General features: G+C 39.3%; 1 protein-coding gene across 1 annotated transcript in view; it reads left to right on the top strand.

Annotated features, from left to right (window-relative positions):
* The window catches only part of iqsec2b (IQ motif and Sec7 domain ArfGEF 2b), a 91,977-nt gene extending 69,598 nt beyond the window's left edge, over positions 1-22,379 (top strand). Inside the window, 14 exon segments of the mRNA XM_039671744.2 lie at positions 4,864-5,149; positions 5,242-5,571; positions 7,890-8,929; positions 9,087-9,248; positions 10,948-11,070; positions 11,337-11,503; positions 11,715-11,854; positions 12,033-12,158; positions 13,129-13,228; positions 14,139-14,300; positions 14,558-14,752; positions 15,585-15,655; positions 18,202-19,219; positions 19,222-22,379. Coding sequence (XP_039527678.2) covers positions 4,864-5,149; positions 5,242-5,571; positions 7,890-8,929; positions 9,087-9,248; positions 10,948-11,070; positions 11,337-11,503; positions 11,715-11,854; positions 12,033-12,158; positions 13,129-13,228; positions 14,139-14,300; positions 14,558-14,752; positions 15,585-15,655; positions 18,202-19,219; positions 19,222-19,616 — 4,315 coding nt within the window. The 3' untranslated portion in view covers positions 19,617-22,379.
* The last annotated feature ends 1,060 nt before the right edge of the window (positions 22,380-23,439 follow it).

Here is a 23,439-nt window from a genome sequence, read left to right as displayed (position 1 = left end):
TGTAGGCAGCAGATGTCTGATTACATTTCTAAACCATGTTGCAGTACACAGCTAAACTAAGCTATGGCCAACTTTCTAAACCAGTATTAAAGTAAAGCATAAGTATGTTTTCATGCACTGTTATGTGGTTGCTCAGGCCTCAGTGACATACCAGGCCTCTTTCATTCAGTGTAAGTTTATAGGATTTACGTTTATGCAACTATTTAAAGCTCTTTAAAAAACAGTCCAAAACAGTAAATAACATATATACTCAGTTGGGCTAAGTCTTGAAAGCAACTAGTCCATTTACTGATGTAAAGTACCCTAGTATAGTGGATATGTTTGTTCATGTTTTGTCAACTGCCCTTTTAAGACTGACGAAATGTAAACAATATTTGCAAAGAAAATAATTACGTCACTCAAATGTCTGAGTAAATAGATTATGTCACAATTATGCCTTCAGTTAGAACATTTAAGTAGATTTTATAAACGTGCCTTTGAAAAAAAAATTCCATGGGTGTCTATCTTGTGACAAAACAATGGCAGTGACATATTTTAAAATTCGCCGGTGCAAACTGCTTTCTGCTAAAACAACATCAAACATTTTAGTCTAGGATTAGACTAGACTACACTGTAAAAAAATATATATATTTTCAAGATTTGTTATCTTGAAAAAAATACAACATTTTTTCTTTTGTCAAATCAACCTAAATCATTTATTTAGTTCAGATAACTTATTATTTTTTTGAGTTTCTGATGATTAAATCAATCTCCTTCGTTGTATTAACTCACTTTTTTCCATTTCAATCAACTTAAAATTTTAAAGCAACCAGGTTACTTAATTTTTTAAGTTAAACCAACAATATTTTTTTACAGTGTAGCCTTGTCTGTGAAACCGGGCGTCGGTGTTGATTGTGAAACTAGAATTTGTTTTCAGGTAGGCAAGTTATGAGCAATCTATTGTTTTTATTTCAAATGGATAGTTCACTCAGAATCAAAACTTATTCCCCTTGTTCCAAAACCCGTGTGACTTTCTTTTTTTCCATCGCACACAAAATGTGATGATGTAATGAATATCTGGTGTAAGGAATTCAATACAATGGCAGTATATTGAGCGTTAACACATTTACCTCTTTCTACCTGCCATTGGCGGAATTTTCCGTCATTTATGAGACAATGCTTCCCTAGCATTGACAGAATTTTCCAGAAATCCGTGTTTTCACTGTTATACAGTAGGGGGGCGCTATTACGCATCCTCTGAAATAGTACTGAATCACCAGGTAGAAACACAGGAAAAGAAGAAGCAGAAACAAGCAAACGAAGCATTGCTTATGCTAACGTGTACATCAAACAGCTTATAAATTAAAAGTGGCAAACTTCACCAAATGAAATGTTGACCAAGGAAGAGGTACAGTCAAATCATCTTTATTTATATAGCGCTTTATACAATACAGATTTTTTTTGAGTTCATTTCGGCTGTACAGCAGCTCTAAAAGAAAATGATGTCATTGTTCAGCTGAAGTCAGTTCAGTGTCGATTCATTTCCGTGGTAAAGATTATCTATTATTAAATTAGGTCATTTTATCTAAAGCAGTTCTGCAGAAAACAGTGATGTCATCGTCTAGTTCAGTTTAGTTCTCATACTATAGTGTCAGTACAGTCAAATCAATAATATTGTTGAATGTTAGTGTCGACAAACTAAGCAAGCCAGAGACGACAGTGGCAAGAAACCCAAACTCCATCAGGTGACAGAATGGAGAAAAAAAGAATGGGACAGTTCAAGCTTTGGGGGTGTTGATTGACTCAATCTACTCGATTTATGTTTTGATTACGAATCCCATTTTGACATGGTCTTAAGCGCTATTTTCAAAATATTTTTTTTTTAATGAAATTTACCCACAAGGGTTTATTTAAAAAAAAAAAAAAACTATGAAGAATAAAATGGTTCTTTCTTCTTAAAGCAGAGGTCTGTTCTTTCTTTTGATATATTTTATGTTCAGATATCATTCAACAAAATATTCTGGGGACCCTGAAAGTTTTTGAGAAAATTATCGCTGGCTGGCAACTTTTTTAAAAAAACAAATCTGGCGGGGAAAGAGTTGACAAAGCATGCAGGAATATCAGCGAAAAAAGTGCATAGGGCAAATATGTATTTGGTGCACAGAAAAACAACAGTGGCCATTGCGATTGAATTATTAATAAATTGTGTTAAAGTCCCTGTGAAATCAAAATTGAACCTATTTACTTTGTTAGCGCATATTACTAGTCTTGTGGTGAACAATTAATCCGTGCAAGTAAAAATATATTTAAAAAATGTTTTACCTTGGTAATCTTTAATCAAAATCTGAAATGTTACTTCCGGTCTGGAACGGTTTCTTTTTCTGATGACGTAGGTTTCACAGTTTGGGTGGGGAAACGCTTAACCACTCCCCTCAAACCGTTAGTTTGCTATGAGCGAGAGATGGAGAGGAGGAGCGCTAGAGTAAAACCCTGCCCTCTGTTCAATATTCCGTTTCGCTTGGAAATACGTCACAGCACTGGAGAAAAATCGTTTGCAACTTCCGGTTCACGGGGACTTTAATATCAAGTCATTTGGGTTTGGAACAATGTGAGTGTGAGTAAATAATGAGAGAATGTTTATTATGGAGATTTTAAAATGTTCATGTTTGAACTGTTCCTTATACAAACATGCAGTGTTTCACAAATGTGACTGTTGTTGTACAGTGAGCACTAAATGATTTGTATTGCGTGGCTTAGATGAATTTGATATTGTACGAATTTTTAATTTGTTTCAGCTTACATTATTTATTAATTTATTTATTTTTTGCAGCCGTATTAATGTAGCTAACTTTGGACGTTGTTGTGAATTCTTGTGAGCTTGAGAACATGTGAGATATATCACTGGGGTCTTTTTCCCTAGGGGAAACAAAATCATACAATCTGGTTCTCATTTGATATCATTGCTTTCCAGGAGAAACAAATGAGACTTTAAAGAGATCTCACTTATGATTTTTCTTTCAAATGGGTACAACTGACACAGTACAGCTCAAAAGGCGATGGCTGTCTTTCTTCCTCCCCTTCAATCTTTTGTCCACTTCCTACAAATACAGGAAACCACGGTGATTTAACCACCAATATTAGGGGTGGAAAATACATACCAGCACAACAGAGAGGGGAACTCAACTTTTTTTTGTGAATTTCATAGAAGATGACCGCACACACTTGTGTGAAAAACTATTCTAGACTCGTCTATGAAGAAGATGACACATACAAGCACAGAAGGAGATCCTAAAGCTGATTGGTCCAGAAACTCCAGTTACATATCTGGTCACACTTTCCAAGCCACTGACTTCGGTGAACTACACCAAAGCACTTTGTGTAATGTAAATAATGAGAGGGAGAGAGAAAATGGGAGGAGCGAGGGCTTAAGCACTGCCATGTGACTATGTGTTGGTGACCTCCTGACAGTCGGTCATAACTAGAACGACTCTAAAAAGCCACAAAGTTCAGCACTTGGTGAATTCCAGGAGCTTCAACTGCCAAATTTGGACTTAAAGGAAGCGAAACCTCCTCTCGTTCTCCGGGTGGATGTTCATGTGCGTGGGTTTATGTACCTGTTTTTAGTAAATGTGGTAAGTGTACAGTTTAAGATTGCAAATTGTATGGCATTTAATCCTAACACCTGCTGTTATAAGCCTATTTCCTGCATACAAAGGAGAGTGAAAGGAGGGTATTGTGCTTTTGTAAAGACTGGACCTTTCTGTGTGTAATGGTTACCTGTTGTTACAAATGTGATAAACAACAAAACGAGGATTGAAGCATGCAAGGGTCTTTCTTTGGGCTTGAGAGAGCGAGAAATCGTTTAGGCAAAATGAGAATAGTTTTGTAAGATGTCTGAATTGCAGTATAAAATTAGCATTATATGATAATATCTTGCCTTCAATAACCTCCTCTAAGTCAGAACAGGAAGCTGCTTGCAGTGATTCAGAAATACCCACTGTCCTGTCAGAAAGCTGTGTCAGGATTATGAGTTCAGATCACATGCTGTTGTGTTTCCCATGGCAAACCCAAGGGTCACCGCCCCTGCACTGGGGTGACTGACCCTGCAAACTATAATAGACTTTTTGTTCTTATTCTGTAATTTCTTATGCAGTGGTTTGCAAACCCTTAACACAAAGTATTAAATCCCAGTGAGTAACTTGTTTGTTCTATTGGCATGAATGGTACCTCAGATTGTGTGGATTGATGAGAAGTGTGTTATTGCTTTTCCAAGCAAATTGCAATTATTGCCTGGCTGTTAAAAAGAAAAACACTGGAAAAAAAACAACAACATTCAATTACATAGAATTTGCAAGACGTGGTAACCTCATTAACAGGCGAATAGCAACAACCCTGAACATCCCAAAAGTTGCAAAGCAATGTGATAACTCAGAATGCTTTTGAAACTGCATAGAAATGTGATAACCTCTCAGAACGCCTACAACACACAGTACCTTGAGTGAGTTTTGCACTGGCAAGAACCATTTGTATTTTCTCCAGAAAACCTAGAAATCTATTACATTATCTAATACAGTGACTTAGATAACTTGGACCTCTAGTTACAAATCCTAAGTACTATATAAGCTAGAATGGTTCTACTTTTCCTGGAATCTTTGCTTTTAACACTATGATAATTTTAGGGAAGCCTGAGGCTTGTTTAGGACATTTGCCCTGTTTAAAGCTTTCCTGAAAGTCAAAATGCCAAGTCAGTGGAAAATGAATAATGTCATGAATTCCCGAGTTGCTTGAGATTTTTATCTTATCCTTTCATTATGGGGGCGTTTTAGACTCAAAATTATTATCTCTCTTTCTCTCTTCTCTCTCTCACCCACCCACCCCTTTCAGTGAGGAGGAAACCCAGAGTTCAGCTTCACGTCCCTTTTCAGACACTTCCAGCAGCAAATCTCCTTACGTGTACCGCTCTGACCGTTACGGGGACAACAGCTGCACCCTCCCAGGCCCCCGGGTGCCTTTTGTGCCCCCTCCAAGCCCAGCCAGTCTCGCCTGGGCACAGCGTACACGCAACCAACCAGCTAGCCTGGCCCTACGTAAGCAAGAGGAAGAGGAAAACAAGAGGTGCAAAGTCCTATCAGACAGCTATGAACTCTCTACAGACCTACAAGACAAGAAGGTAAGACATGCAAAAAAAAAAAAAAAAGTATTATGATTCACAGTAAATCACATTCTGTTGGAGAAAATATAACTGACAAGACTTTCGTGTAGGTGGAGATGCTGGAGAAGAAATATGGAGGCTACTTCGTAAGTAGACGAGCAGCGCGGACCATCCAGACAGCATTCCGTCAATATCGTATGAACAAGAACTTTGAGCGCCTCCGCAGCTCAGCTTCTGAGAGCCGCATGACACGCCGCATCATCCTTTCCAACATGCGACTGCAGTATTCGTTTGATGACCGACATCCTCAACCTCCCCCACCGAGTCACTACAGTCACAGTCCGGGAATGGGTCCTCCGCATTCTCCAACCTGCACCACAGAGCCAAGCTCCCCATCACGGCCAGAGTACACTCACCTTGAGGACTCCTTCTCTAAACAAGTAAGTTCTCAGTTTGTCTGTATATGAAGTCATCATAGAGATAAAGGGCCTTTGAGGGTTAAGAATGAACTTATTCGGCTGAAAAGACAAAGTGGTCACTCGTTTGTGTTGTGTTTTGGATGTTGATCCTCAACAGTGGATGCTAATGTACCAGCCCGTTCTCACCCCAGGACGTCATATACGACGCTTTTGCCAAAGGGTATACATCCAACGCTCATGGCACCCTTTAGCGTCAATTTGAGACGCAGATATATATGGGCCAGAAGGCGCCTCCTAGTGGTCTAACCCTAACCTTACCCCAGACCTAAACCTACCCATAATCTGTGCGTGTTATATTGACGCTAAAGGGTGCCATGTGTGTTGGATGTCTACGCTTTGGCAAAAGCGCCGTATATGACGCCTTGGGATGAGAATGTGTTGAATGTACAGGCTTCATAGTTAGCTTAAGCCTAATTCACACTACATGATTTTAAGCTTGATTTAAGCCAGATTTGCAAATCGTTGAGCTCGCCGACAGGTCAAATGCTTTAGCTTGTCTTTAGCTTCTCCGTACATATCCTTACGTGAACTGATTGTTTAAATGTTTTCAAAACTGTCAAATCATGACTAGATAATGCTATGAACAAATGTCTATCATGTGGCTCCTTCACTCTCAGAAAACAAAAACGACAACTTGTCATTGTGGCAGTACTAGGGTTTGAACGACTTCAGATTTTTAAAGTCAATATTTATGTGATGAAAGTCGAGTCGACGTCGACTAGTCGCTGATGATGTCATTAATGAACAAATAAGCCTGAACCTCCAGCTGAAACTCGAATGCAAGTTGCATATTGACACAGCGCTGCCCAGGAGGCTATACATAACAACTTATTTTTTACCGGTTATTTTGTCTTTGGGTTGTTATATTTCTCACAGTTTCTGCTCGTTCTAAATCAGTTATGCGCAAGCTTCTGTATGTGTTTGTGTGCGTTACAATGCGACACCCATTAGTTTAGAATGGCGATTAACTAACGTGTACAATAAGTTGTTTAAAACGGGTATTCTCCCGATCAATTTTGAGCATCTGGATAGTATAATCAAACATCTTCTGGAGCGCTTGTGGAGTGGAGAATGCATTTATTTTTCATTTGAACTGTTTGGACACAGAGCTTTAAAGTGGACTTCCAAGATTGTTGATCCTGTTGCGCCCTCTATAGGCCACAACCAGCGACTTGGCAGTACCCTTAAAGGAGAACTCCGGCGCAAAATGAACCTTTGGTCTAATTACACATTGTTACCTGGTCAACCGTTATCTGAGATTTGTTTTCATGATTGCCGAATGTAAATAGTTTTATCTCTAAAAACAGTTTAGCCTATAATGCTAGTATAACGCTAGTATATAGGGCATAGAGTAATGACAAATAAAAATTGTTTGTTATTACCATTAACAAGGCTCAAAATAGCCCCACACTAACACGACAGCAGAATAAGGGTCCCTACATTCAAACCGAAGCATTGAGAACTTTGTCAGTGTCCATACAGTTAAATAAGAAGATATTTTATACATACAGTCAACTTCGCGAATACAGGAAGAAGCCATCTTTGAAAAATAGTCTCTACCAGTCGATCTACGAACGCCGATCCAAGTGCGCTAAACTGTGCAGAATCTCATATGGTCCGTTGTTTCCGGAAGAAACACAAACACAAACTATTTTCTTCTCTTCAATATGTACATGTAGCCTACTGTTCGCGCTCACCTTATCACCTTATTCACATCTCTCCAGCGCACTTGGATCGGCGTTCGTAGATCGACTGGTAGAGACTATTTTTCAAAGATGGCTTCTTCCTGTATTCGCAAAGTTGACTGTGTGTATAAAGTATCTTCTTATTAAACTGTATGGACACTGACAAAGTTCTTGATGCTTTGGTTTGAATGTAGGCACCCTTATTATGCTACCGTGTTAGTGTGGGGCTATTTTGAGCCTTGTTAGTGGTAATAACAAACGATTTTTATTTGTCATTACAACATGCCCTATATATTAGCATTATACTTGCATTATAGGCTAAACTGTTTTTAGAGATAAAACTATTTACATTCGGCAATCATGAAAACAAATCTCAGATAACGGTTGACTAGCTAACAATGTGTAATTAGACCAAAGGTTCATTTTGCGCCGGAGTTCTCCTTTAAAGAAATTAAGTTTGTACCATATTTCCTCATAAAATGTGCATAGTAGTAACTTTAATGTATATGCCCCCTTTAGGGGTAATGCCCTATAGTAGTAATAGTACATATTTTGCACAGTTTATGGGACAATGTTCATTTCTTTGCACTCAAGGTGAAGTCTTTGGCTGACTCCATTGATGATGCCCTAACTTGTCGACCACGCCGAGATGACTCCCAGGAAGGGATAGGGGACGGAAGTGGTGTTGTGGATGACTTTGGCGAATGCATATGGAGCAGCAACAGCCACGCATCCTTACGGAGAGGCCTTGCAGACAGGGATCGAGGAGGTACAGGGGGCTTGAGCATGCACGAGGATAGCACAGCCACCTCCTACAGCGATGTCACACTTTACATGGATGACGGACTACCTTCCTCGCCACTTTCTCTAGACCGGGCCCCTAGCAGCACAGACACTGAGTTCTGGGGGGGTGTTGGAAGCGGGGTAGGTGGTAGGGAGGATAGCCGTGACACAGAGGGAGGAGGAAGCAGCAATAGTCGCCGAAGCACACCTTGCACAGAGTGCCGCGATTACCGTTTACGGGGAGGGCACTTGCCACTACTTACAATTGAACCACCTAGTGACAGCTCCGTGGACATGAGTGACCGCTCAGACCGAGGCTCCCTCAGCAGACAACTGGTGTATGAGCAGGATTCAGTGGGAGGGTCACCTCAAGGTACACTAAAACACAACCCTAATGCTCGTTCAACATCCTCGACAGCTGCACAAGGTCAAACGCGTCCAGCTAGCCGATCGATACCGTCGCATATCCCACACCACATGGCTCACCATCATCACCATCACCACCACCACCATCACCAGTACCCAGACACTCCTTCGTCCTCCTCCTCTCCTCAACAGCCCCCAACCACACCACTCTCATCCTCCTCTTCAGCACCTCTGCCACCTGGTGGCTTGGAGCAGCAGTGCTGCTCAGATGGTGATAATGACTCTCTGAACTCCACCACAAACTCTAATGAGACCATTAATTGCAGCTCAGGGTCTTCATCAAGGGACAGTCTGCGGGAGCCCCTGCCCCCATTAGGGAAACAGACCTACCAGAGAGAAAGCCGGCACAGCTGGGACTCTCCAGCCTTTAACAACGATGTGGTTCAAAGAAGACAATATCGCATTGGACTCAACCTCTTCAACAAGTACGAGAAAATTGAACTCTACCTCTATAAGCAACAATCCCACCATTTAATATAATAGCAAGCCAGTGACTAATCTATTATAAATCACATTGAGTAATGGACTGAATGAATCTGATTTAAGCATGATTAAACTGTACTGTTGTTTTTTGGACTGCAGGAAGCCGGAAAAGGGTATTCAGTACCTGATTGAAAAGGGCTTCGTGTCAGACACACCAGTGGGCATCGCTCGCTTCATCCTGGAGAGAAAAGGTCTGAGTCGGCAGATGATTGGAGAGTTCCTTGGAAACAGACAGAAACAGTTCAACAAAGATGTATTGGAGTGAGTTCACACAATAAATCCTCTAAAAAGGATCTAAGGCCCTGTTTACACCTGGTATGAAGATGTGTTTTGGTCGATCGGATCTAAAGTGGATGACACTAAATACAGGTGTAAACGGGATCTAAAAATGTTTTACCTTATGATTACTTCCGGAGGTAATCGAAAACACATTAGACTAGATGCTTTTGTAATGTAAACACTCATGTGGTCGAATGCGTTCGAACAGCCACAAAGGACGGCCTAATCTCCGCCTACTGAACTAACGCGTAAACATTATGGGAAGCTTGGTAGCCAGACGGGTTTCAAACTTTGTTGGCTGAAGATCCAAGTTTGGTTTGAAGAAGAAAAACGTACCGAGCACAATGTTCTCTCACCATTCCTGATTTCATATACTCGCAGCATTGAGCATGGCTTGCTATCAGAGCAGAAACGAAAGCTGATGCTCTCGGCATGTTTTTCTGTCATCTTCAGGCACGTTCATCTGTAAATTGTGTGAGTTTACTTTGTTCTGGATCTGTAGATTTGGAAAAAAAAACAACAACATACATTTGCCGGTCTATGAACGTCCCCTCAAAAAATCAGAAATGGTTGAAAGTCTAAAGAGACAGATTACCACAGCATGTGTAGCTTGTCGTCTACTTGTGATGCGATCAACCAAAACACATCTTAAAGGGTTAGTTCACCCAATTAAGTCATTAATTACTCACCCCCATGCTGTACCAACCCTGTAAGACCTTCGTTCATCTTCGGAGCACAAATTAAGATATTTTTAATTAAATTTGAGAGCCGAATCACTACTACATAGGCTCTTAAGGGAATGACACTTGACGGCCCAGAAAGTCAATGAAGAAAATTTTTAAATATTCCATGTGACTACAGTGGCTCAACTATAAGTTTATCAAGCGACGAGAATACTTTTTGTTAGAAAAAACAAACAAAAATAACGACTTTATTCGACTATTTCTTTTCTTCCTTGTTGGCCTGAAATGAGACTTCAAGAGATTTCCAGGTGTAATACCAGGTGTAAACAGGGTAACACAGGTAAAAATGATAACATTTTTATCAAGCTTGTATATTTAAGTTCAGTAATTTCACTTAAATGGCAATGAAGATTACTTATTAATTGTCATTTAAGTGAAATTACTGAACTTAAATATACAAGCTTGATAAAAATGGTCATTTTAGAAGAAAATTTCAAATGGCATTTAGAGGCTTTTGCATCTGAACTCTTCATACACCATAACACTGGACTTAGCTTGCAGTGCAGCAGAGCAGGGATCTTCAACCTTTTTCAGGCCAAGGACCCTTTGGTGGATAGAGAGACAAGGACCCTGTTGTATCAAGTAAACTGTTGCATTTTAGGTCTGACTTATAATAACACACATGTAGTATTATTTATGTTAATATATTTACTGTACAGACTTTAAGATGCTTAAAATAGTCATAAAATCATACATTTTTTTTTTTTTTTTACATCAGAACAATAATATTGCCAGACCCCTGAAGTACTCCTGGGGACCCCTTTGGGGTTGTGGAGACCCAACACCCTTGCCATCGAGCAATACAATATTCTGAACAAAATTACATAAAAAATGCACAGACAATAAAGAATTTCTTGACCCTCAAACAAATGAATGCACATTTTTTGCATTAGAATGTATAAACATGTAACATTTTCTTCCACTTTTGTTTTTCTCAGTTGTGTTGTGGATGAAATGGACTTTTCTGGAATGGATCTCGATGATGCTTTGAGGAAATTTCAAGCTCAGATAAAAGTGCAAGGAGAGGCCCAAAAAGTGGAAAGACTTATTGAGGCTTTCAGGTATGATTCCTATTGATGAAAAAAAAAAAAAACCTTCACATTTATTAAATTAAGTACGAGAGGCGATGTGTTACAATGATTTTAACGCTATTAAAGGGTCTTGGTAACAGATATTGCTCATAATTCAGCTATATAGTGGCATCAAACATGCATGGCTCATCCCATCAGATTGCAAAGCTGGTATAATGCGTTTACTAATGTGTTTTATCTATGCTTCAATATTTGCACATTTAAATTCTATTTCTCTCTCTGTATCTGTCTTGTAGTCAGAGGTACTGTGTTTGTAACCCAGCACTGGTAAGACAGTTCCAGAACCCAGACACCATCTTCATCCTAGCATTTGCCATCATCCTCCTCAACACAGACATGTACAGCCCCAACATCAAAGCGGAGAGGAAGATGAAGCTGGACGACTTCATCAAAAACTTGCGAGGTGGTATTCAAATCTCTCTCTCTCTCTCTCTCTCTCTCTCTCTCTCTCTCTCTCTCTCTCTCAAATATCACGCATTCACATATTTGGCACTTACTTAAGTGGCCAACTAAACACAGTCTCAATCTGCTTTTAAATGTGCCATGTAACTGTCAGGGATTTTGCAAATAGACTAAATCCCTTCTTGTGTGCATGTCATTTCTTTCTCTGTCAGGGGTGGATAATGGTCAGGACATCCCACGTGACTTACTAGTTGGAATCTACCAGCGCATTCAGAAGTGGGAACTGAGGACCAATGATGACCATGTTTCTCAGGTCCAGGCGGTGGAGAGAGTCATTGTGGGCAAGAAACCTGTGAGTACTACTGAGACATTTATCAAATTGAGTTTTTTTGGATTGGAATCTTTGAGAATAGTGAATGTTTGAGAACGTATCTGAACTTCTGTCAGTTTAAAATCCTACTTTTGACCTGTTTGATGAACAATGTGTAATGTAGTTCCAAAGTAAATGTAAATATCTGCTCTGTGTGTAGGTTCTGTCTCTGCCCCACCGCAGACTGGTGTGCTGCTGTCAGCTCTATGAAGTCCCGGACACCAACCGTCCTCAAAGGTCTGGAGTCCACCAGAGAGAGGTCTTCTTGTTCAACGACCTGATTGTGGTAATGTCAATAACAGACATCAATTAAAGGAGTAGTTCACTTTAAAAAAAAAACAAAAAAAAAACTTTTGCTGATAATTTAGCTACTCACCCCCATGTAATCCAAGATGTCTTTTTTTCTTCAGTCGAAAAGAAATTAAGGGTTTTGATAAAAACATTCCAGGATTTTTCTCCATATAATACACTTTACTGGTAACCAAACGGTTCAAGGTCCAAAAGACAGTTTCGGTGCAAATTGCAAACTGTTCAAAGGGCTTTAAACGATTCCAGACGATAAATAAGGGTCTTATCAAGCGAAACGATCGCTCATTTAAAAAAAAATAACAACAATGTTTAAGTTTTATAAGCTCAAATCCTCATCTTGCTCTGTTCTGTGACGCACGTTCGTGACTCTCCTGTTTGAACTCGTTCATCAAATTGAACGAATCTTTTCCAGAGTCAATTCGTTCATTTCATTCGTTGAATGAACCAAATGACTCGAAAAAAGATTCGTTCATTTTGATAAACGAGTTTGAACAGGAGAGTCACGAACGTGCGTCACAGAACAGAGCAAGGCGACCATTTGAGCTTATTAAACTTAAACTTTGTTACTTGATAAGACCCTTATTCATCGTCTGGAATTGTTTAAAGCCCTTTTAACAGTTTGCAGTTTGCACTGAAACTGTCTTTTGGACCTCGAACCGTTTGGTTACGAGTAAAGTGCATTATATGGAGAAATATCCTGGAATGTTTTCATCAAAAACCTTAATTTCTTTTCGACTGAAGAAAGAAAGACATGGATATCTTGGATGACATTAATCAAATCGACATACATTATTAGCAGAAGTTTTTTTTTTTTTAAAGTGAACTACTCCTTTAACAATGCATGCCAAATGAATTGGCCCAAGATGTTTTAGCAATGAATGTTTATTTTAAAGTTCATACACATTAAAATGCTTAGTGGTAATTTTTCTTTGTTATTATATTTCAAGGTTACAAAGATCTTCCAGAAGAAGAAAACCTCTGTAACATACAGTTTCAGACAGTCCTTCCCTCTTGTGGAGATGCAGGTCCACATGTTCCAAAACTCCTGTAAGATTTGAAGTTAATTTTTGTCTTTCTTATATACACAGTACAGTTCAAAAGTTTGGGGTCAATACTATTTTTTTTTAAAGATTTCTAATGCTCACCCAGACTGTATTTATGTCAAAAATATAGTAATATAATGAAATGCGATTGTAATTTTTGAATAGCTGCATTCCATTTTATTATATTTTAAAACGTAATTTATTCATGTGATGCAAAGCGGAATTTTCAGTTTCACATGATTTTTCAGAATTCATTCTAATATGCTGGTTTGGTGCTCAAGAAACATTCCTTATTATTATCAATGTTGAAAACAGTTCCAGGAATCAGGAATCTTTGATAAATAAAAAGTAAAAAAAAAAAAAAAACATATTTGAAATAGAACATTATAAATGTCTTACATATGTCCTTTTTCATACTGACCCCAAACTTTTAATAAAATATTATAATAAAAGAAATAAGGTGTCATATTCAGACTTCCCAGGCTTAGTTTAGAGTTTTCTCATAAAGCTGTAAATTATTATAATCAACATGGTTCAGGTGCGATGGCCATGGACAACCTGGAAAAAATATATAAAATAATATTGTGATAGATCATGGAAAGTCATGGAAATTTCTATAGTCAATATTAATTTTTCTGCTTTTCTAAAATCATCACTTATACCTATATTTAAAGGGATCATGACATGGATTTTTAAATAATTGTACTATGTTCCATGAGGTTAACTTATAATGCTAAAAAAGTTTTTTTTTTTGCACAAAAAAACAAAAACAAATATTTATCCGGGGGGAAAAAAATGTAATCAAAAATTTTTGATTTTGATTTCTTATGTCTTGACCCCTTTTTAAAATGTAAAGTGACATTGTTATTTGTGAACCCTCAATAAACGTGATCTTTTTCTCTCTCGACCCTCAGACTATCCTCATGGTGTGAAATTAGCATCAGCCAACCCGGGCGGTGAGCATAAAGTTTTGATTGTGTTCACGGCGCCTAGTCAACAGGACCGCACACGGTTCGTCAGTGATCTGAGAGAGAGCATTGCTGAGGTGCAGGAAATGGAGAAATACCGAGTAGAGTGTGAGTACAGCACCCTCTGCTGTTCTCATAAATCAACTACACTTTATTCTGGCCCTCCACTACGACATCATTATCATCATTGATTTACATGAACCCAGTCTGGTCAACATAATGATGATTCATAGAAAACACATAGTAAACAAGACAAAAATAGCTCATTGTAAACAATTAGCTTTTAGTATGTGTACAGACAAATGACTTGATGCTGGAAACGTTGTGCAGTCACCTGATGATATTTGTTCTTTCTCCTCCTGCAGCTGAATTGGAGAAGCAGAAGGGAGTAATGCGGCCCAGCCTGCTCACCAACAGCATGATGGCAGGAGTGGGTGGAGTCAAGAATGAAGTGGTGAATGGCACTATGGGAAGGCCTAGTTTGGATGATAACTATTCACCAGGAGAGGGCCTCAAACGCACTGCTCTCAGCTCCTCACTGAGGGACCTGTCTGATTCAGGTGAGACTCTTTACTGTGACTGGCAGCCAGTTTAATTATGGTCATTATGATCATTACCCAAAAATAAAAATTCTGTCAAACTTTACTCACCATCATGTTGTTCCAAACATGTACTATTTACTTTCTCCTGTGGAACACTAAAGTGGATGTTTTGAAGATTGTTGGTAACTAAACAGTATCGGTTACCCTTGACTTCCACTGTATGAACAAAAAATACAATTGAAGTCAATAGGACCCGCAACTGTTTGGTTATCAACATTCTTCAAAATATCTTCTTTTGTGTTCGGAGGAGGAAAGAAATATATATGTGTTTGGAATGATATGTGGGTGAGTGAATGATGATAGAATATTTATTTTTGAGTGGAATATCCCTTTAAATGTACATACTGTACATATGCAAAGTTTTTTGTCAAAACAATTTTTAAAAATACTGAATATTTTTTTTTTGTATGATTCTTTTTATTTGTCCTTATGTCTTTATTATAGGGCTTATTTAGGCTAAATTGTCGTTTTGGGGTGATATATTCTTCAAGAATAATCCAAAATTTTGTTGACTCCAACAAAAAAAGTTAAAATTATGTTAACACTACAGTTGTGTGTGTGACGCTTTGAGCACTGTTGAGTGAAATCGTAAACACCTCTGATTGCCTTGACGCTCAAAGTGTCACAATTTAAAAATTTCAGTACCGACTTGGTACCGAAGTCTGACCGAAGTTTTTGGTCTGACAACTCTAGTTAACACTGACTGTCATTGTATTACACTCACTCTCTCACACATATACACGCACACACACACTGCAGTTGTGACTGACATCTGCTAACTGGGTAACAGGGAAACGTGGCCGCAGAAACAGCGTTGGTTCCCTTGACAGTACAATGGAAGTAAGTCTGAGTGAAGCAGAGGTCTGTATCTTTAGCTTTAGTCCCCAAACCCCAACCACCCGCATGCCTGCCTGGAATCCCCACAAAACATGGCGTCATTCTGCATGTGTCCTTACCATAGACACAGAGCCATGCGTGTGCATCTTGTGTGACCATATGTGGTCCGTGGAATGTTAATGTACACGTGACTGAGGCGATGAATCAATACCACCAGTTATTCAGACACCTGTGAAGATTTGCAGTCATTCGGGACATGTTTGAATATCTTATAGAGTTTACTCTGAGACATCTGGACTAGAAGACATCTTATTGACCCGGAATTAATTCTGCATGACATTGATATTCTATAGAAATACATACATTTAGTTATTTATGGTTCATTATTGTATGGTTGCATTGTGCTTTTGTAATGTGGTTTGGTATTTGAAATGTTATGCATGGACTAGTGGTTGTATGATGTTTTTTTATGTATCTCTTAATTTTTGTACTAAGTCCTGCATTTTATTAAGTGTCCCTCACAAATCAAGTCAAATATGTAATAAAATGTACCCTTTTTTACTCGTTAAGTACACATAGTCTCATTATACATGATTTATTAGTGTGTTTTGGGGCAATCCTAAAATGCTGATTCCCATATGAAACAGCATTGATCACTGACAGCTTCTCTAATACCGGGACCAGCAATGAATGACAGCCGATTGTATGCCACTTCCTGGTTCAGCGTAAAATCGATAATAGGCAAAAGATATTAAAAGAGCAATAGGCAAAATGTATTCATCATTTATTTTTGATTTTACAAATTTTAACCTATACGTATAGCCTATCCTAAATTGATAATCAATTGCTGAACAGCTTTTCCAACTATTTATCCACTTCAAAGTTGATTTTTTGATTTCTTAAAGGAGAACTTCAGCGCAAAATGAACCTTTGGTCTAATTACACATTGGTACCTAGTTGACCGTTTTCTGAGATTTGTTTTTATGATAATCGAATGTAAAGAGTTTTATCTCTACTGTTTAGCGTATGGCTAGTATATGGGGGCATTTAATAAGTAAAAAGAAATCGCTAGTTAATACCACTAACAAGGCTCAAATTATCCCCACACTCTAACACAGTAACGTAACCGAACCACGAACGACATGCCAAGTGAGATGAACTGTATGAAGTTCAGCGAACTTCTGAACTGTATGAACGGCGTTCGTGGTTCGACTTGTCGAGACTGTTTTACAAAGATGGCTGCTGCCTGTATACACGAAGTACACTGTCTTTATAAAATATCTTCTTATTAAACTGTCTATACACTTACAACGTTCTCAATACTTCGTTTTGCATGTAGGGACCCTCATTTTGTTACTGTGTTAGTGTGGGGCTATTTTGAGCCTTGTTAGTGGTATTAACTAGCGATTTCTTTTTACTTATTATATGCCCCCATATACTAGCATTATACACTAAACAGTTTTAGAGATAAAACTCTTTACATTCGATTATCATGAAAACAAATCTCAGAGAACGGTCGACTATACCAATGTGACCAAAGGTTCATTGTGCGCTGGAGTTGTCCTTTAATTTTCAGTAGCACCTCATTGCAGTACACCGGATCCAGGGGGCGGAGTCGGATCCAGATCTGAGGGTTGGAGTTGGGTAGGTTTAGAAGTGTGTTTAGGGATCAGGGGGTGGAGCTGGGTAGGTTTAGGTATATGTAAGGTGGGAGGAGTTGGATCTGGATCCGACTCCTCCCCGTGGATTTCATGTTCTGCAGTGAGGACCATCTCTTAATTTTTCAAGGGAATTGATTCGAGCCCACATTAAACGAATTATCGTTTCAACTTTACAGAAGTAGATTACAGAAGTATGGTTTACAAATGCTGTTTCATATTCAATTTTATGGCCACTAAACAGATGAGTAATTATTTGGAAGCATAGGTTTTGACCAACCCGATCTCACGGGTGGCTAATTCGTAACAATTCGTACGACCTCACTCGTACGAATTAGTACGATTTTGCTAAATCGTACACAATGTACGAATTAGCCAATTCGTATGAATTCGTACGAATGACCTACCCCTGACCCCGCCCCTAAACATAACCATCACGTGGGTTTAGACAAATCGTACAAATTCGTACGAGTGAGGTCGTATGAATTAGTACGAATTAGCCACTTTTGAATCACTCGTACGAATTCGTACGAATTGGTCGTGAGATAGCGTAGGTTTTGACCATTACACAAAACAGGAATAACATTCCAAGTTACCAATAGCAAAATTGGCATTATTAGCATTCGGGACGCATAATAGAAAGTTGGGCGCATGTGTTTGTGTAATAATGTTCTGAATTATGATGCGGACAGAATTTTGTTTCACTACCCTAATCAACTCACCCTCTGTTTTTCCTCCCCATCGAAACCACCTTTCTCTCTGTATCCTTTTGCTATATTTTCTTTCTCTCTCTTGTTTATTGCCCACATTCCTGCTCCGCTTTGCACACCCTCTCTTCTCTCTCAAACACTTGTTTTTGGCGTTGCCGTCCTCCTCTTTTTTCCTCCTTTCCCCCCACTCTCTTTGTCTTAGGGTTCCATCATTAGCAGTCCACGGCCTCACCAGCGTTATCCAGTAGCCACTGTTCTCCCGGGATGCTATGGAGCAGAAGATTACCGGCCTCACCGCCCCATCCTGAGCCCCGGAGTGGGGGTGGGGGGTGGGCCGGGGCAGCAACACACACCTGCGGTGACTGGCGCTGGGCCAGTCTCCAGCAGCACCGAGAGAGGAACGACTGGAATGGGGACTGGGAGCAACAGCAGCAACAACACCGGTTCCTTCCTAGGCTCCCTTTTTGGGGGCAAACGATCCAAAGCGCCAGGTCCTATAATCCCCCCGGGGCCACCTTACCCCGCCCCTGTGGCCCCGCCGACTACAGGAGGGCCGCCGCCTCTGTCCCCGTCCTCACTTTGCCCGGGGGAGGGCGGGGGTCCTTCCAAGATCCAGGCCCTGCACGCCCAGTACTGCCATACTACCAGCAACAATGTCAGTGGACAGCCTCCACCCCCGTACTACCACCACCACCGCTTCCATACACAGACCGCACCTACGTCTGGGCCGCCGCCCCTCCATACTCTTCAGCGGGTCACCTTGCCTCGACGGCCACTCCCCAACCCCTCCGCGCAATCCCCGTACCAGCCGATCTCCCAGCATACTTTGCAGGGTCGCTACGGGAGCATGGGCAACATGGGCTCCGGCCACCCTCCCCCCCTTTCTCCTCACTCCCCACTCTCCCCTCATCCGCAGTTTGCTCTGTTCCACACGCAGCCCACACACTCGGCCAGAGGCGGCATCAGCAAGCCCCCTCTCACCCTGTCGCACTCTCAGCCGCACCCGCACGCACACTCCCACACCCACCCCGTGCACGTACACACGCCGCACCCGGGCTCCCACCCCGTGCACCAACCTCACTTCGTATTCGCCAGCCCTCCGCCCCCGCCCTTCCCAGCTCCAACTCAGCCGCCTCCAGTCTCCGCGTCCGGCACTGTCCACCACGGGCCGCCGGCCGCCCAGTATCTGCCCCAGTATCCTCCGTTGGGCTCTATTCCCCCTCCCCCCCCCCACTCCCCTTTACCCCCCCCTTCCTCCCCCCTTATCCCTCTTACGCCTCTCTCCCCTCTCCCCCCCCAGCACCAAGGCCCACCTTCCCAAGCCGGGGGTCAGCAAGGGCCCTCGCCGGCCCAGAGTGGGGCCGCACCTGGGGGGACGGGCACAGTCGAACGCGCCAAATCCAAACCTACCAACCGGATCAGCACGGTAGTGTGAGCCGGGGGAGGTCGCGAGGCTGGGGGACGCTGAAGGGTCCTTTGGTAATCGGAGGGGGGACCTCTGCGAGGGTGGAGGAGGCGGGCAGCAGCAGGGCCAAATCTGATAATAATGCCAGTGGGAAAAAGAAACGCAGCCTGCTAAGACTCTGCTACTTTCACCTGCGCTTCCCACAAGTGTGATCGAAGGGACTTGCCGAGGCAACGCTGCCACACAGATAGTTGACGGCTCTTGGGTAGATTAGTGCTGTGGGAAATATACTAGACAACAATAAAGAGAAACAATTAGGACACTTTTTTTCAGTTCGGCTGATGTAGATGGGTTTGACTGCCAGCTGACTTCTTGGCTTCTTCTTAGATTCCATATTCAGACGAGAAATAACCTACTAAAGCATGTAAAAGACACGCGGACAAACTCGAACATAAAATTGTCCACAGTCTTGTTTTTAGTTGCGTAGAGCCATAAAGTTAGGGTAAAATGGTTGCATTCTGCATTCATCATCGCAGGCATTGGAGAAACTCTACCTTGTTTGACCTGGGAACCTGTTTAGGAAATGTGAAGACCAGAGAGCATACAAATGACATTGTGCTGGACAGATCAAAGCACAGTATGTTCAACGATTTCATACATTCCAGTAATCATGTTAAGCATTAGTCGCTATAGCATTCGCAAGATGCAATAATCTTTTCACTTAATTGATGTCCAGCTTCTACTTGCTAAATAATTTTAAATGCTCTATTGCTCTTTTTGTATACATCTATAACATTGACATATGTAAGTGTTAATAGAGATAAATCCACAAAGCAAATATCTCACACCTGGTATGATTGTTTAAAGCAAGTATTGGCCTGACCTCTTCCACTCTTAACTCTAGTCAGCTGTAAAACGCCTTGTATGTGGATGTGCTGTTTGTAATCATCCTAGAATCACTTTCAGTATTATTACCATGTGTAAAATTATATGAAATGTTAACACAATATAATATTTCAGTAATGTTGAATCAGTCAGATAATAAATCAGTGACATTTATTTTATCTACAAACTTAATTTGTTTTAGAAAAAGAAATATAAATGTATACACAAATGAGAAAACAATACACAAATTTCATAATCTGATCTGTAATGAGCTTGTTTTGGTAAATTATTTTTTATAATTTTATTTTTTTTATTTTAAATCCAAAGTATTGTGCCTCAAATCTAAAAATGTTCTCATGACAGCATTACTTTATATTAATCCAATTTGACAGTAATTTTATTTTTGAAGAATCCCAAAGGGCTTGAATGAATTTCAAACTGGATGTTGACTCACATTACAGTAAAAATCACTGAGCCAATTTGTGTGCATTATCATCCATGTCTAAATTCTTATCAGCACATTTCTAGTAAAGTTCCAGTGAATTTGCCAAGGCCCAGAATGTGAAAATAAAAGGCATCCAATGCACTTTATAAATGAATGTGTTTTCTGAACTATATTAAATTAATATATCTCCATAATCCATTAAAAAAAAATATATATATTACACTTTTCCCACGTTAAGTATTTTTACGAGGGCTAGTGACGTATGAAGGAAACATGCCATGAAAGATTGTTGCCAGTCTTCACATCTTAATTGTCTGCATTTAGTTTCCATTGGGTCCTCATCAATACTGCCAACCTCTTTACCAAGGTGTTTTAGTTTTATGCTATTATATGAATGTTTGCTATGAATTTCAATTTTAATGAATATAACTATTCTTATTTTATGTTATGAAACTAAATTTGACAAAATACAAAAAAACAACAACTTGTAAATAGAAAATGTTTTCTCATGCTTTGACATTCAACAGTGAAGTGTCAGGGATTTATTGTTGTTGATGATTTTTATGGACAAACACACTTGTCTTTACAAGTGACCTTGAATGTCAGAGACTTCGTATGGGTATTATTTAAAACATTTTTTAAAGAGTTGTGTATACCGGTCATGATGTTTTGTGCAGATGATTTTTGGTTTGGGCTTAAAAACGACCTATTTTGACAATATAGCACCATACTTCAGTCATACTTCAGTAACCTTCCTCTGTATGATTAATGAAGGAGAGGAGGAAGATGGAGGAACCTGTATAAATAAATGATCACATTAATACAAGGATTTCAGTTTACCTGTACGAGAAATCAAGGTAATGTATCCTTAAGTAAGGCCTTAGTGTAAGTATTGCTTGAAGTTTCTGTTTGTGTGGATGCATAACGTGATCTCAAGTGCTGTTTTATATTTGTGGACTGGGCTTAATGCAGATGCTCAGTATTATTTGTCTTGATGTGATGCTCAGTTATTGTGTGTAAGATATTTATGCCCTTAAAAATCGCCATCTCTTTCTATGTGCTCCTGCATATGCTATTTAGCTACATATGATCAGCACCATACTAAATAATAGGACAGTATGGTGGAAAATGGGGCTCCATTTACATATATTCCATGGCCGGATATCCATATGAGATAAAGATTAGAAATTCCTAACTTATTAATTGCATTTACTTTATTTCAAGATTTTCATGATATTTTTCATTGACTGTCTGTCTTTCTCTGTGAATTTTCTTGCACGAGTATGTCTTTATTTACTGAGCTCTGTAACAAACTGTAAATAGACTGTGATTTAATATTGACAACGAGACAGGGAAAGTGTCAAAGGTATGTCTGTGTGTGTGTGTGTGTGTGTGTAGGGAGATGTCATTAAATGTAGATGATCATTGCATATTTATTTTGATCCAAGAAAATTAATTTTATCTGTAAACTTGTACAAGTGTGTATGTCAAAGCAGATTGAAGTGTAATTTTGAAAAAAGGTATATGAAGTCATCTTATTTGTGTATATACAGATAATATATGAAATTAAGCAAATTCGGAGAGATGTGAATATTTATTGCCTAATATTATATGAATAAAATATATATAAAGTGTCCTGACACAACTTGTTGTTGTTGTTGTTGTTGTGTGTCTTTTTTCCCCATATGTTTTGAACCGCATAATCTTTGAAAGGAATAACTCACCCAAAAATGTAAATAATGTTGGTCGAGGAATTGATTGAATTGATTGTTGAACACAAAAGGAACTGACAGCCTCAGTCACCATTCACTTTCATTGCCTTTTTTCCTATAAAACGAAAGCAAATGGTGACTGAGAATGCAACAACATGAGGGCAACACATTTTTTGGGTGAACTATCTCTTTAAGAATTAATTTACATATTTAATCTGACTCACCATTAAAATTCCAGGAAAATAAAATAAAAAACTTGTCAAGTTTTTTTTTTTTTGCTTTTGAACTAGAATTATTGCTCCCTCAAATCACTGTGTAATGAAAACGATGTAATGTATGTCGAATAAAGCAATTCTACTGAACATATTTAATTGTTGTTAAAATTATATTTCCACAGTTCTATAATTTGATTGATACATTTAAGTTTTAGATGGGCAAATATTGTTCTACAGACCTGATCTTACATAAATAGCCTATCTTACATAAATATTTATCAAAACAGTAAAAAAAAACAATTAATATTCATATTGTGATTAATTAATAGTAGGCTACATTTGTAACCTAATTAATAGTACATTTTTATTAATATAATTATAATCATTATTGTCACTGTTATTATTACAGTATACAGCAGACATTAAATACATTATGGGAGACAAATAAAATTTAGGAGAAAAAAATAGCCTGTGTAGTTTGGGTAATAAAAATAATTTGGATTATGTACTAAAACTTATAGCTATGGCATTATCTATTATGAGAAATCAAGAAAATTCAACCCAACCCACAAACTAAAATGAGTAAATGATGACATAATTTATTTGCGGTTATTTCGAATGTTTTGCCACTAGTTGTCGCTACCCAATTTGTTTTTCGCATACATCGCTTGACCTCTTCTGCGCAAATTTTACTCACTGGAACTACTTCTCCAAGAAAGAGGTGAAATATCACTCCGCGTCACGTAGGCTTGTCTACCTGCATCACTTGTGCAACACA

The sequence above is a fragment of the Pimephales promelas genome, chromosome 14, assembly GCF_988280905.1.
Source record: "Pimephales promelas chromosome 14, fPimPro1.hap1.1, whole genome shotgun sequence".
Classification (NCBI taxonomy): domain Eukaryota; kingdom Metazoa; phylum Chordata; class Actinopteri; order Cypriniformes; family Leuciscidae; genus Pimephales; species Pimephales promelas.
Note: the sequence above shows the minus strand (reverse complement) of the source record. Positions and strands in the feature narration are given on the sequence as shown.